This window comes from Rhincodon typus, chromosome 18 (genome assembly GCF_021869965.1).
Source record: "Rhincodon typus isolate 14 chromosome 18, sRhiTyp1.1, whole genome shotgun sequence".
Classification (NCBI taxonomy): Eukaryota; Metazoa; Chordata; class Chondrichthyes; order Orectolobiformes; family Rhincodontidae; genus Rhincodon; species Rhincodon typus.
The window spans coordinates 54,442,949-54,458,189 of NC_063349.1; the positions used below are offsets into that span (position 1 = coordinate 54,442,949).

The 15,241-nt window shown below is 43.1% G+C and overlaps 1 protein-coding gene across 1 annotated transcript in view; it reads right to left on the reverse strand.

Annotated features, from left to right (window-relative positions):
• LOC109934683 (carboxypeptidase M-like) overlaps positions 1–15,241 on the reverse strand; it is an 86,742-nt gene that overhangs the window by 25,146 nt on the left and 46,355 nt on the right. Inside the window, exons 4-6 of the mRNA XM_048607958.1 lie at positions 13,143–13,321; positions 4,948–5,103; positions 3,238–3,383 (exon numbers count right to left, since the gene is read on the reverse strand). Of these exons, the coding sequence (XP_048463915.1) occupies positions 3,238–3,383; positions 4,948–5,103; positions 13,143–13,321 (481 nt within the window). The remainder of the gene's footprint in view (positions 1–3,237; positions 3,384–4,947; positions 5,104–13,142; positions 13,322–15,241) is intronic.

Here is a 15,241-nt window from a genome sequence, read left to right on the forward strand (position 1 = left end):
GAAGGGTCACCGGACCCGAAACGTTAACTCTGTTTTCTCCTTCACAGATGCTGCCAGACCTGCTGAGCTTTTCCAGCAACTTTGTTTTTGTTCCTGATTTACAGCATCCGCAGTTCTTTTGGTTTTGTTTTTAGAAACAAGTTATCCTCAATTAAGACTCTTCAAAGTTAAAGGAAGATCAGGGCAAATGCTGATTGTGTTCTGTTGGACATATTTAATCCTGTCAAATGTGACTCCAAGGAGGAAGAAACCAAATTCCATGAGACCATTAGAAGTAGGAACAGGAGTAGGCCGTTCAGCCCCTTGAGCCTGCTCTGCCATGCCACAGGATCAAGGCTGATCCGTCACTCCTTATGTCCACTTTCGTGCCCTTTTCCTCATAACCCTTGATTCATCGACTGATCATGAATCTATCTCAGCCTTAAATCTACACAAGGACTCTGCCTCCATAGCTGTGTGTGGCAAGGAGTTCCAAAGACTCACAACCCTCTCAATTATATCACAGCTTTTAAGACCTGTGCAAAATCTATGATAGTTGTCACTTTATAGAAAAAAGATTGAAGTATATTAATAAATTTTCTGTCAATTAGAATTGGAACCCAATTCTATAATTAAAAAAATACTATGAGCAATATGACAAAAACACAGAAACTCAGCAGGTCTGGCAACATCTGTGGAAAGAGAAACAGAGTTAATGTTTTGAATCCAATGTCACTCTTCTTCAGAACATTAATTGTACATCCTTGTCTGGTATGGTTAGAAAAATTCATTAATTGATTCAGACAAGTATCAATTGTAGGCATAAAAAAATGTTCAAGGCTTCTGTTGTGGTTTCAAAGAAAGAACACAAGAGATTGGATGCACTGCAGCGACCTAAAAATACATCTTTACAACTTTCATCATATGACATTGGTGAGGTTTGTACGTGAAAATAATTGATACCATCTCTAATAGTCAGCTACTTCACCTGTATGTGGGATTAACAGGGTCTGGTATTAATGAGAGCCAAAATGGAATCAAAAAAAGCCCTTGAGATAAAAAAATGTTCTTAAGTGAAGATAAACCAACAACATGGGCAAGATTTCCAGCCCTTCCAAAGTTAGGAACAGTGACAGACCGGGCCTGAAAATAGTGTCTTTGGCATCTATGCCAGTTTCCAAACACTGTTCCCATGGCTAACTATTTATGGAGATTTCAGATCGCAGCCTGGCAATGTGCCTAGCCCCCATCAGATTGGCAGCCATTTAGGCTCATCAAGAGCTTTGTTAACGAGAATCAAAAGGAAATCAACTGGTATTTTCCAGTTAGCCTCCAGTTTCCCAACATGATGGAAAGAAGGCTGATACCCAGTGGTAAGTGAGCCGAGTGTGAAATGGGCAGCACTCCAGCAAAACAACAGTCATTCCGGCTTGCCTGGTGTAGGGCAGCCAAAGATTCCTCAATTGCCTCTCCTCACAGGCCAATGACCCCAATGTGCTGTCCTGCCTGCCTGTTTCTGTATCTTAAACAGATTTTCAAAAACGTTGGCATAAGTACACTTTCATATTGATCCAACGAAATGCTGCAGCCAACTGTGGTGAGTAACTCAACTCCTGACTCCCCAAAGCCTGTCCACCATCTACACGGCACAAGTCGGGAGTGTGATGGAATACTCCCCACTTGCCTGGATGAGTGCAGCCCCAACAACACCCAAGAAGCTTGACACCATCCAGGACAAAGCAGCCGCTTGATTGGCACTACATCTACAAGCATCCACTCCCTCCACCGCCGACGCTCAGTAGCAGCAGTGTGTACTATCTACAAGATGCACTTCAAAAATTCACCAAAGATCCTCAGACACCACCTTTCAAACCCACGACCACTTCCATCTAGAAGGACAAGGGCAGTAGACATAAGGTAACACCATTACCATCAAGCCACCCACCATCCTGACTTGGAAATATATCGCTATTCCTTCACTGTTGCTGGGTCACAATCCTGGAATTCCCTCCCTAATAGCATTGTGGGTTAATGCGCAGCATGAGGACTGCAGTGGTTCAAGAAGGCAGCTCACCACCACCTTCTCAATGGCAACTAGGGACGGGCAAGAAATGCTGGCCCAGCCAGCGACAGCCACATCCCATGTCATGAATAGAAAATAAAACTTCTCTTCAGGAACTGGAAAACCTCTGACTAGCTATCCAACATCAAGGGCCTGGACTACCACCTTTAGTGTGGCAGGGTACCTGTCTCCTTGGCAGTTAAAGGGCACCCAGTCAGAATTCCAGATATTGTCTGTTTCTTCCTATTTCCTGTCCCCAAAGCAAAAAGAAACTTCATAGAACCAAAAGTGAAAAGCTTTACCACAGAGGGTTTGAGCTATTGGGAGAGGCTGAATAGGCTGAGACTGTTTTCCCTGCAGCGTCAGAGGTTGAGCGGTAATGTTATAGAGGTTTATAAAATCATGAAGGACATGGATAGTGTAAATAGTCAAGGTCTTTACCCCAGAGTAGGGGAGTCCAAAACTAGAGTGCATAGGTTTAAGGTGAGACAAGAAAGATTTAAAAGGGACCTAAGGGGCAAAAGTTTTTTTTACACAGAGTGTGGTGCGAGTACAGAATGAAGTGGTGGAGGCTGGCACAATGACAACATTTAAATGGCATCTGGGTGGGTTTAGAGGAATATCAACCAAGTGCTGGAAAATGGGACTAGATTAATATGGGATACCTAGTCTGCATGGATGAGTTGGACATAAGGGTCTGTTTCTGTGCTGTATAGCTCAATGACTCTATGACTGTTGAGGCAGGGCCAAATATATTCAAGGCTGAGATAGATTTTTAATCAGGAAGGGAATCAAGAGTCATGGGGAAAACGCAGGAAGATGGAGGTTAGGATCATCATATCAGCCACAATCTCAAGGAATTGCACATTAGACTTGAACAACTGAATAACCTACTCCTGCTCCTATGATCTTATGTTTCTCCCATTGGTGTCAGCCTTTTAGCTATACTGACACTATATTTAGGCATTTTCTTTGGAAGCTCTGGCAGTTATCTGTCAATCATCATTAACTGGCATATTCTCCGTGGCAATACCTTTATCAATCTATTTGCCAACCAATCAGGAGGCTCCTCTAAAACAGTAGAAATGCTGTTTTCCCTTGTGTCTGGTGATTCTAATGAATTATCCTGATGAGTGGAAGACAAAAAGCTTTGATAAAATGTGTCTGTTTTCAGCTTTACTCAAGTTGTGTTTTACCAAATGACAATTTAGTCTTCTGCAGTTGTAAATGTTGTTTCACCACTTTTTCAGCACGGCCAGTGGGACTATCGGTAACAGCTGTCCTGAAAGACAGTCTGCTGGCTGGGCTTTCCTGACCAATATTCAGGGTAATATCCAACATTCTATTTAAGGAGATGATTTGTTTTGTGGATTGTTAAATGAGCTTAGCAGCAGTCTGTCATAACTTATTATTTCAAACCCACTTCCGTACAAATAGAGGTGAAAATATAAGATGCTCTGTGTAATGGAGTCCATATCTGTGTACAAATTGTATTGCTGTATCAGTGTTCATGATCTGCTTGCTGTTGCAATGATTATAAAGTGTTGTCTGTCATGTTGTTCTGCACAAGAACTGCATCCAAGACAATTGGGTTTGCACCCATGACCAGCAGGGCTATATTGTCAGGGTTGAAATAGGCATTTGTGCAACTTACTGGCAACTATTGTTAGATCTGGTATGCAGCCGTGTGATTTAGTCCACTCCAACTTGATGGTCTCCCCTTACAAATCTTGTAAGGTGGCAGAGACACAGCGAGGTCAGGAGGCAGCACGAACAGCACATTTGTAGGATCCGCAACTTTTGAAAAAGCATCAGAGCTTCTTTGTAGATCAGGTGATACTCCTTCACCACTGAACACATGGCTGAAGAATTCTACTCTGCTTTCACTGAACAAGTACCTGCCTTTGGTTAGGGTGAAGTTACATTCTCCAAGGCACGAAAGCCATGCCACAAGTTCGCTTTCAGCGTGACCATTGTTGAGTTTGAACATTAATGACAATCTTCCTTCATGTCCTCAGAGTGTAGATGAAATCATGCACTGACATACTTCTGTTACTGAACTGCCTCCAAAGCTGGAGTCCCTTATTTTGAAGTTCAATGCGAGAGGAGAATGCAAGAAATAAAGAGCAGGAGTTAACCATTTGGTCCCTCAAGGCTGCCCCACCAATAACAAGATCATGGCTAATCTAACGTCAGCTTCACATCCTCTTTCATTTCCCATCATGATGTGGAGGTATCTTCTGACTTTGTCCATTCCAGATCATAGCATCAATTCCCCAACGCAGCAAACTTTAGTTTAACCGGCACTCATCACCTGGCACTCTCCATAAATCATTAAAAATTACATACCAGATGTTTATGGTATTATTCTGTCCCATTATAGCTTTTTCAAAAATGTATTTACCTCAATGTAAATGTACTTGTTCAATCAAATAGCCACACGAAATATCAACAATTCATTCAATTTCAAGTCAATTTCTCCTCAAATACTGTGATTTATCACAATGTCAGAGTGGAGGGTGAAAGTCAGAAGGCTCTCTGTCAGTAAGCTTTATTTGATAAACGATGATTTATTGTTACAAGGAACAGCCCAGTAAAAAATAGCGAAAAGCTTCAACTGTTGCCACAGTCCGGCTTCATTTGAATATTTTAAGAACAAAAAGATAAAGCTGAAAGAAAGTCCATCTTCGCTCGGCTGTCTCCACCACGAGTCCTGAGCTGGCTGACCAACCACACCTACACCGCCAATCTGCTGCTGGATGCAATGTTGGAGTCGCCATTGCATCATCACTGAGTCCACCTCCCCAGTGGGCCACTGATGCCAGGTCCTGTGCTGGACCCACACTCGCCCCAGCTCCACTGCCACCACCTTGCTGATAACCAGGAGACCGTGACTCTGGGCCTACCGCAACCAGGAGCTGCTGCCATTGCCATGCCGATACACAGGAGCCCCTCCTCCAGGCCTACTGCAACCAGCAGCCCTTGGCTCTGCCCCAGGCCAGGCTACTACCTCGCCAAGAGTCCCACTCTGGCTGCTCTCCACCTCAATGTCACCTTCTCTGCTGTCGAGATAAAAATGAAGTAAAAAGAAGAAAGAAAACTAAAAGGGCAATGGCTGAAGGAATCGGGTGTCTGGAGCAGATGGACCCAGGACACCTTACCAGCACAAACAACTTGGAAGGCAAGGGTGCATTATTTAAGTGATTTAAGCTGTAAATAAGGTACAACAGTGATGTGTATACCCCTTGCATTACATCTGTATTAGGGTGCATTTTGACACTGATCATGTGGACCTCTCAATTATCCAGGCTGTTTGGTCAACAGGCACACTCCTGGTCCCACAGGTCCAGTTAGTAAAAAGTCTGCTATATTTCAAAAAACCTATTTACCTCCTCTTGAAATAGTTTGTGATCTAGCCTCCACAACTAAAAAAAAAACCAAAAGAACTGCGGATGCTGTAAATCAGGAACAAAATCAGAAGTTGCTGGAAAAGCTCAGCAGGTCTGGCAGCACCTGTGAAGGAAAAAACAGAGTTAACGTTTCGGGTCCGGTGACCTTTCCTCAGAACTGTACTGAGAAGTTCTGAGGAAGGATCACCGGACTTGAAACGTTAACGCTGTTTTCTCGTTCACAGATGCTGCCAGATTTGCTGAGCATTTCCAGAAACTTTGTTTTTGCAGCCTCCACAACTCGTTGGAATAGCGAATTCCAGACAGTTCACTACCTCCTGGGAGCAGAAATTCCTTCACATCTGTTTTAAAATCTAAGACACCACGAATTTTCTGTCAGCTGAATTTGTTGGCTGCCTGCATTGGAGGTCAAATTTCAAAGGGTGCTCAGCATCTTTCACCTTCGCTACAATCACTCATTGTCTGTATAATGTGGTTCTTGGTGTATGGCCTGGTTTGATGACAACTGCCTCCTTTTTTTATTCACCTGCCCCCTCAGCTGGTGACAACAAGTTTAATTTGAAAAGCCTCACTTCCCTTGCGGATATGTTTCTTCCAGATTAAAGGAAATTATGTTTTAAAATGAGACATTTTAACCGGGCCTTTTTTAGAATGCATTTATTTTGTTGCTAACTGCAAGGATAAACCATAATACAATATATCTACGTACAGATTAAGAAAAGGAAGGGAGTCTAAAGAGAGTTTAATAAAATGAAACAAAAAGATAAACAGATCAATCAGTCTCTATTCTTCACAAAAAATGAATGAGTGAGTGATTGAGACCCATGCGGCAAATTCATCCCCAGCTTCGTCAACAACATCAAGGTCAAGTAAACACTGAAGTTTCCTTCTTTATCTGAGCTGACACCAATCCTAATCATCTCTGTTGATGCACGACTGGAAGCGCATTAGAGATTGCAATGTACATGCAACACTTTGCTGATACCAAGGAAGTGGGCAGTCTGTAATTGAAGGATATTGTTGGCATATTCAGGGAAAGTGTACATGATTGCAATGAAGGGTCTAGGCCCGAAACGTCAGCCTTCCTGCTCCTCTGATGCTGCTTGACCTGCTGTGTTCATCCAGCTCTACACCTTGTTATCTCAGATTCTCCAGCATCTGCAGTTCCTACTATCTGTGATTGCAATTGTGTCCAGATTTGTTGTATTGTGGAAACCGCTCAGTTGTTCCATTCTCCAAGTGAATCCCAGAATGCAGCCTTTGTTCTTGTCTATGAATGAGACTTTAGTTTTCAAGGTTCCAAAAACTTTGAGCTTTGTGACCGTAAAAGGAATATTTTCATATTCCTAGGGATAACAAGGTGTGGAGCTGGAGGAACACAGCAGGCCAGGCAGCATCAGAGGAGCAGGAAAGCTGACATTTCGGGTCTGGACCCTTCTTCAGAAATCGGAGTGGGGGAGGGGGCTCTGAAATAAATAGAGTGGGGGGCTCGGTAATAGAAGGAGAATACCGGAGCAGACAGGTGGGAGAGAAGACGGACAGGTCAAGGAGGCGGGGATGAAGCTAGTAAATGTGAGTGTAGGTAGGAAGTGGGGGTGGGGGTTGGTCAGTGAGGAGGGAGGAGCGGATAGGTGGGAGGGAAGATGGATAGGTCAAGGAGGTGGGGATGAGGGGGGTGCTGGTCTTGGGATGAGGTTGGGGTTGGGGAGATTTTGAAGCTAGTAAAGCCCACATTTAGGCCACTGGGTTGTAGGCTTCCAAGGCTGAAAGCTCTACACCTTGTTATCTCAGATTCTCCAGCATCTGCAGTTCCTACTATCTCTTTTCATATTCCTGCTGTGGCTAAAATGGGGCGATTTTGTTTGTTTGAGCAATTTGGCTCTCACGACATTGACAGGTACTTCTGTATCTGAAAGCTATCATATCAGAGAGTGAGCTCAAGGAAGGGGGTCACGCAATTCTCTGCAATTCTCATGATGCACCGTGCCCCTACAGCACACGCTTGCCCTATTCTGCTCTCACTAGCTACAAACATACTGGAGGGGTCACAATGCCAGCACCATATTTAAAGCTTGGCTCAGCACCACATCAAAACGCTGCCAGCCCTTCAGCGTGGGGCAGCAACATGGAAGAACAGTCCCTGAGGACACAGAGCTGACTTTTCATGGAATGGCACAAGCATAAACATACTACCTCTTTACATCAAATTGATTGTCACTGAAACTGTAGCAATGAGAATGAAGCTACAGAGGCAACCCGTCCTTAGCACCATACCATGATAGAGCCCCGAACGGATACTGGAAATCAGAAACAAACTCAAAAATGTCTGTGACAGTGCCCTGTCTGAAGGAGTGCACTCTTTCTCAATGTCCACATTGTGACTCAGAGTATCACCTGGTGGAAAACCTTCAAACAGTTGATAAAGTTAACTTCTGAAGAAGGGTCCAGACCCAAAATGTCAGCCTTCCTGCTCCTCTGATGCTGCTTGGCCTGCTGTGTTCATCCAGCTCTACACCTTGTTATCTCAGATTCTCCAGCATCTGCAGTTCCTACTATCTCTGATAAAATTAACTTTTGCTTTTTCTTTTCCTGTTGTTCAGTTAAACAGAAAAGCTGTGTTTGCTTCTGGGAACAAACAGGGGCTGCTTGCATTTTGACCAACTGCTAATGTAACAGTAAACGAATGAGGGCCTTGCCAAGCACACATCTATTATCTATTTAAGTCCTGCCTGGCTTGTACCACCTGATGCTGGACTAATCCCTGGACTGGGTGCACTGGGCCGGAGAAGAGACTGTAGCCCAATCCCTGGCCTGTAACAATATGGAACCTCTGACCAGGACTGCTCCAAGTGGCCAATAGGCTGTTTCTAAATCCCTGGACTGAGATCAGGTGATGTCCCTGACTGGGCAGAATACACCCAACTGACAATAGCTCTCCCAGACTTGAGCGAGCACTGATCTTTAGTCTGAGACATGAGCATTTGCTCGAAGCATGGGCAGTGTGTTTGCCACATGCTCCGTATAAATAACTTTTCCATCATCCTAATGGAAACTACACAGGCTCTGACAGGAAATTTTTAATTTCTCTCTGGCCACAGGGTAAGTTCCAGAGAACTGGAGAATGGCTAAATGTGGTTCCACTTTTCAAAAGAGGTGGTAAAGATGAACCAGGAAATTATACACCTGAGTCTCACGTCAGTGGCAGGGAAACTATTGGAGAAAACTCCAAAGAACAGAATTTATATCCACTTGGAAAAGCATGGGTAAATTAAGAATAGTCAGCATGGCTTTGTCAGAGGAAGGTCGTGCCTAGCAAATTCGTTAGAATTTTTCAAAACTGTGATCAACTTATGTGGATGAAGGAAGTTCTGTTGATGTAGTTTAAATGGATTTTCACAAAGCTTTTGACAAGGTACTACATAGGAGACTGATTGAGAAGGTTAAAGCACATGGAACTCAGGGAAACTTGGCGAGATGGATCAGAAACCGGAATAGTAATAGGACACAAAGGGTAGTGGTAGAAGGCTGTTCACGTGACAAGAGGTTGGTGTCCAGTGGTGTACCACAGGGATCAGTACCGGGACCTGTATTGTTTGTCATATATGTAGATTATATAGATGAAAGTGTGGGTGTGGGGGTGCAGGTGTGCACGTGGGTGGGGTATGTTAAGCAAGTTTGCAGGTGACACCAAGATTGGTAGGGTGGTGAACAGTGAAGGTGGTTGTAGGTTACAGGAAGATACAGATGAATTGGTCAGACCTGTGGCAGATGGTACTTAACCCTGAGGTGATGCACTTTAGAAAAAGAAACAAGATGAGGGAATATTTAATGAATGGTAGGACACTGGGTAGCTCAGAGGAACAGAGGGATCTTGGGATAATTATTCACAGATCCCTGAAGTCGGCAGAGCACGTGACTTGGGATAGTTAAGGGAACATAAGGGACACTTGCTTTCATCTGTCATGGTGAAGAGTACAAAAGCAAGGAGGTAATACTGGAGTTGTACTGAGCGTTAGTCAGGCCAGAGCTGGGGTACTGTATGCAGTTGTCACTACAGGAAGGATGTGATAGCACTAGTGTGGGTACAGAGGAGGTTCACGAGGATGTTGCCTGGAATGGAGAAACTGAGGTGGGAGGACAGACTAGATAGGCTCAGATTGTTTTCTTTATAGTGGAGAGGATGGGGGGGGGGGGGGGGGTACAAGACTGAGGTATATAAGATTATGAGGAGTATGGACAGGGTGAATAGGGAACAGCTGCTCCCCTTGGTTCAGGGGTAAATTGTGAGAGGGCACAGTTTTAGGGTAAGGGGAAGGAGATTCAACGAGAATTTGGGAAAAAACATTTTCACTCAGCAGGTGGTGGGAAACTTGATCCACTGCCTGGGAAGCTGGTGGAGGCCAGAAAACTTACAACCTTTAAAAAATACTTGGATGAGTACTTCAAATATCATAATATTCAAGGATATGGGACAAGTGCAGGAAATTGGGATTAGCATGTCTTTCGTGGTGGTTATTATTGGTGCAGACTCAATGCGTTGGATGACTATGATTGATCACCAACAACCATGACAAGCTACATGTGGCTGTGTCTGTGACAGGACAGTATTGAGGAAATTGATGGGATTAAAACCTGACAAGTCCCCAGAGCCTGATGTTCTGCATCCCAGTGTACTTAAGGAAATGGCCCCAGAAATAGTGGACACATTGGTGATCATTTTCCAGCATCGTATAGACTCTGGAAGAGTTCCAATGGACTGGAAGATAGCTAATGTAACCCCATTCTTATAAAAAGGAGGGAGAGAAAATGGGGAATTATAGGTAGGTTGGCCTGACATTGGTGATGGGGAAAATGCTGGAGTCAATCATTAAGGATGTAATAACTGAGCATTTGGAAAGCAGTGACAGAATCGGTCTTAGTCAGTATGAATTCACTAAAAGGAAGTCGTGCTTGACAAATCTTCTGGAATTTTTTGAGGACGTGACCAGTAGAGGAGACAAGGGTGAATCAGTAGATGTGTATCCGGACTTTCAAAAGACTTTTGACAAGGTTCCACACAAGGGATTAGTAAGGAAAATTAAAGCTCATGGTATCAGAGGTAATATATCAACATGGATAGAGAACTGATCAGCAGACAGGAAGCGGAGAGTTGGCCCTTTTCAGAGTGGCAGGCAATGACGAGTGGGATACCGCAGGGTTCAGTGCTGGGATCTCAACTGTTCACAAAATACATTAACAATTTGGTTAAAGGAATTGAATGCAATATCTCCAAATGTGTAGATGACCTTAAGTTGGGTGGCAGCGCGTGCTGTGAGGAGGATTTTTTTTTATTATAGAATCCCTACAGTGTGGAAACAGGCCCTTTGGCCCAACAAGTCCACACCAAACCTCAGAGCATCCGTCCCAGACCCATCCCCCTGTAACCCACCTAATCTACACATCCCAGAACTCCATGGGCAATTTACCTAACCTGCACATCTTTGGACTATGGGAGGAAACTGGAGCACCTGGAGGAAACCCATGCAGACACGGGAAGAACGTGCAAACTCCACACAGACAGTCGCCCAAGGATGGAATCAAACCCAGGTCCCTGGTGCTGTGAGGCAGCAGTGCTAACCACTGAGCCATCGTGCCACCCTATGCTACAGTTTGATTAAAGGAATGCTAAGGATGCTAAGAGGTTGCAGGGTAACTGGACAGACTGGTTGAGTGGGCACATGCAATATAATGTGGATAAATGATAGGTTATCCACTTTGGTCGCAAAAATAGGAAGGCAGATTATTATCTGAATGGTGGCAGGTTAGGAAAAGGTGAGGTGCAACGAGATCTGGGTGTCATAGTGGACTAGTCACTGTAGGCTGGCATGCCCAAGAGGATTTGAGTATCTGAGTAAGGATGTCTTGCTGCAGTTCTCCAGTTATACAAGGTGAGGACACACTTTGAGTATTATATGCAGTTTTGGTCTCCTAGTCTAAGAAAGGACATTCTTGCTATTGAAGGAGTCCAACAAAGGTTCACCAGACTGATTCCCAGGATGGCAGGTCTGACGTATGAGGAAAGACGGCATTGACTGGGCTTGTACTCGCTGGAATTTAGAAGAATGAGGGAGTGATCGCATAGAAACATACAAAATCCTGATGGGACTGGACTGGCTAGATGTGGGAAGAATGTTCCCGATGTTGGTGAAGTCCAGAACTAGGGGTCACAGTCTAAGAATAAGGGGAAAGCTATTTAGGACTGAGATGAGGAAGAATTTCTTCACTGAGAGAGTTGTGAACCTGTGAAATTCTCTCCCTTAGGAAGCTGTTGGGGCCAGTTCTTTAGATATATTCAAGAGGGAGCTCGACATGGCCCTTGTGGCTAAAGAGATCAAGGGGTATGGGGAGAGGGTGGGAATGGAATACTAGGATTGCATGATCAGCTATGATCACATGCAGGTTCAGAGGGGCGAATGGCCTACTCCAGCACCTATTTTCTATATTTCTAGGACAGCAGTACTGTGAAGCTGTAAGTTCTGAATGAAGCAGCAATGTGTGAAAAAGAGAAGGCAAGTAGACAAAAGCAACAACTGGAGAAACTCAGCAGGTCTGGCAGCATCTGTGGAAAGAGAAAACAGAATTAATGTTTCAAAGGCCAGGAGGGATGCAGTAAGACACAAGCTAGACACTGAGTGAGTGAGTGCCAAGAAAGCAAGCAAAAAGCTTTAGGATACATTGTCCACTGATCCATGAGCCTGACCCTGAGCACAGAGCAGCCTGGCAACAGGACTGCACTGTGTGATGTCACGGAGCTCCAAGGTGCTGTTTGTGAGTGAGTCAGAGACATGCCACATAGATGGTTGGGCTCTGCATATCCGATGCCAGCCTCTGGATGAAGGATGCAGGCAGCCCCTGCCCATGGAGCATGCCCTGAGAGACTGGCCAAGCCAGAGCTGTAGCTCCCAAGCACCCACTCAGACATCCATGTCCGGATTGTCACTGTTTAACCTGTGGAAAGTAGGAAATTGCATACGAGAGATCATCCCAGGAATCGGTCTAGTCACTATTTGCTGCACTCCCTCTTTGGCAAGTATATCTTTTAAGTACAAAAACAGAAGTTGCTGGAAAAGCTCAGCAGGTCTGGCAACATCTGTGAAGAAAAAATCCTGTTCTGAGGAAGGGTCACCGGACCCGAAACATTAACTCTGATTTCTCTTCACAGATGTTGCCAGAACTGCTGAGCTTTTCCAGCAACTTTGTTTTTGTTCCTGATTTACAGCATCTGCAGTTCTTTCGGTTTTTATATCTTTTAAGTAAGCAGATTAAAAAAGGTGTCCTACTAAACTCCTGCGGTTACACGCGTATTTGTTAACTCCCACAATAGTACCTTCCAAATCTGTGAGCTCTACCACCTAGAAGGACAAGAGCAGCAGAGCTGTTGGAACATCATCTTTGCAAGTTCCCTTCTAATCCATCTTCCATTCTAAGTTGAACCAAATCATTCATTCTTCTCTATCACAAAGTCAAGATCCTTGAATTCCCTCCCCAACAGCATTGTGTAAACCAACACCACACGAATAAAGAAGGTGGTGCTGAGTGACCTCCAGGGTAATTAGGAATGGGCATTAAAAGCTGGCTGTGTGTTTAAAAATGGAAAAACTTGGACACAACGCTCAATACAATTTTCAACACTTTGTGACAGTCTGTCTTACCTGCCTCGGGAGAAAGAGCAGTCTTGTTTTTCATGTTGAGTGATTTCAAATCCATCTGGGTTCATGGATGGCATGATGTGAATCCGAGTATTGTTTATTAGCTTGGTTATCGTGGCATCTTTATTATACATTTTAACCAGATGTTCCATCAAGTGGAGCAGTATTTCTCTGCCCACGACCTATATTAAATCACAACTGTGTTAATTCAACTATTCCTCAAAATGCTGACATTTCAGTGAAGATTCTGCTATAGGTACATAAGAGACTAACTCCAGTTACTTTCAACTCAAAATGTATGATCTCAGCTGATGGTATGTGTAGATGAGACAGGACCTAGAATAAATATGTCCTGGTTGTGGTGTATTTAGATATGACCAATTTTAAAAACAAATCTTAAAATGCCCAGCAAACAAAGTTAAAATCTATTCTCCAAAAGCATCACTTTATAGGGACTCAAATCCAAAGAATGACCACTGTCTCTCAAGTTCACATAGTTGTTTCTCCCCAGTGTTTTCCTGTGAACTGTGAAGTCTTCTTACATGAAGATTCCTAAAACAGAGCTTATACTTTCCCAGCTTCTGAATAACTTTCAGCTTTCTAACCAAACATTCCTGGTCTGATAGTTGCACAAACTAAACATTTAACATTGAGGTGACTGTGCTTTCTGAACTGTTCCAATTCCTTTCTTTAAAAAAGGAGAAAAATTGTGCTATTGAAGCCAGTCAGGTTTTCTTAAAACTGCTCCAAATCTTTTAATTTTCTAAATTAACATCAACACTGACCATCCTGAACCAAAATCAAGCTGGTTTCAATGTTTACACTTCCTATTGTCAAACCAGCACAGTACAACAAAAAATGTCTAGTAACTCTCCAGAGTATCCTGCTCTGACTCAAACTGGATTAGGTGAATGGTCCAGGACGACTGTCAAGCCTGGTTATTTGTTTTTATAAAAACAAAAACTCAGAAAATAAAACAACCCAAATGTGATCTTAAAATCAAGTCTCCAATAAAATCGTATTTAAATAAATAAAATTTGACACATTTCATCACCACATCCAACATTAAAATGGAGGGAATTTATTTTCAAACTGTTAATTCCAAGATTTAAACAAGAAAAGCAGGATTTCTTTTTAAAAGTGGAGTACAACAAAATCTGCCCAAGGTAGCAACATTAAATTCTTCAATTCCACAGGAAAGAAATGAGCAGGCGACAATCACAATGGAGAAGCTGAAGATGACATTGCTGAAGTGAATTAATAGGTTTTTGGACCAAGATACTACCCTGTCCCTCCAACACAACCCCCAATCTCACCCCTTTTATTTTCACTCCAGTGCACCATTCCTAGGAGAAATTACATAGTGATAGTAAGGCACTGAGTGATTCAAAGAACATAGAATCTCAGAACTGTTACAATGCAATTCAATTTCTTTTTAATCTAAAGCCTGAGTTAATATTTCCATTGTCCCTATGAATGTCCACCGCCTTTCATTCAGCAATGTTAGTCCTTTGCCTCTTAGCTGCAAAATTTCCTAATGTCTTCTTGTATTATATTGCATTCTTTCCAGTTATTGTCTGGCGTCTTTTGCAAATTTGGGTTACTACATCCAAATAAATTATGCAACTTAACTGTAAGAGTGGCCAGAACACTAATGCTTAAGGAACCCAACTTTTTACTTTCCTCTCAACTAAATTACAATCCATTACTCATACACTTTGCTTTCTACTTCTCATCCAAGTTGCTATCCATTTACCTATTTGCCCCTTGACTAAACTTCATAATGAGTCCACTGTGTCATCATTTATCAAAGGCCTAAAATATTTACTGCATTCCACTTGTTTACTCTATTAGCTCTTCAGAGAATTCAATCAGGTTGATTCAACATGATGTTTGAACTCCATAATAGTTAATTTTTTAAATCATATTTTCTATCCCTCGATGCTCTTCCATCACTGGTGTAGATTCCACTATCCTATCACTGACTTGCCTCTGGTTTTCAGGTTTTAGTTCTGTTCACTTTTTGTATTTGTCATTTTCATAAATGACCTGGATGAGGGCGTAGAAGGATGGGTTAGTAAATTTGCGGATGACACCAAAGT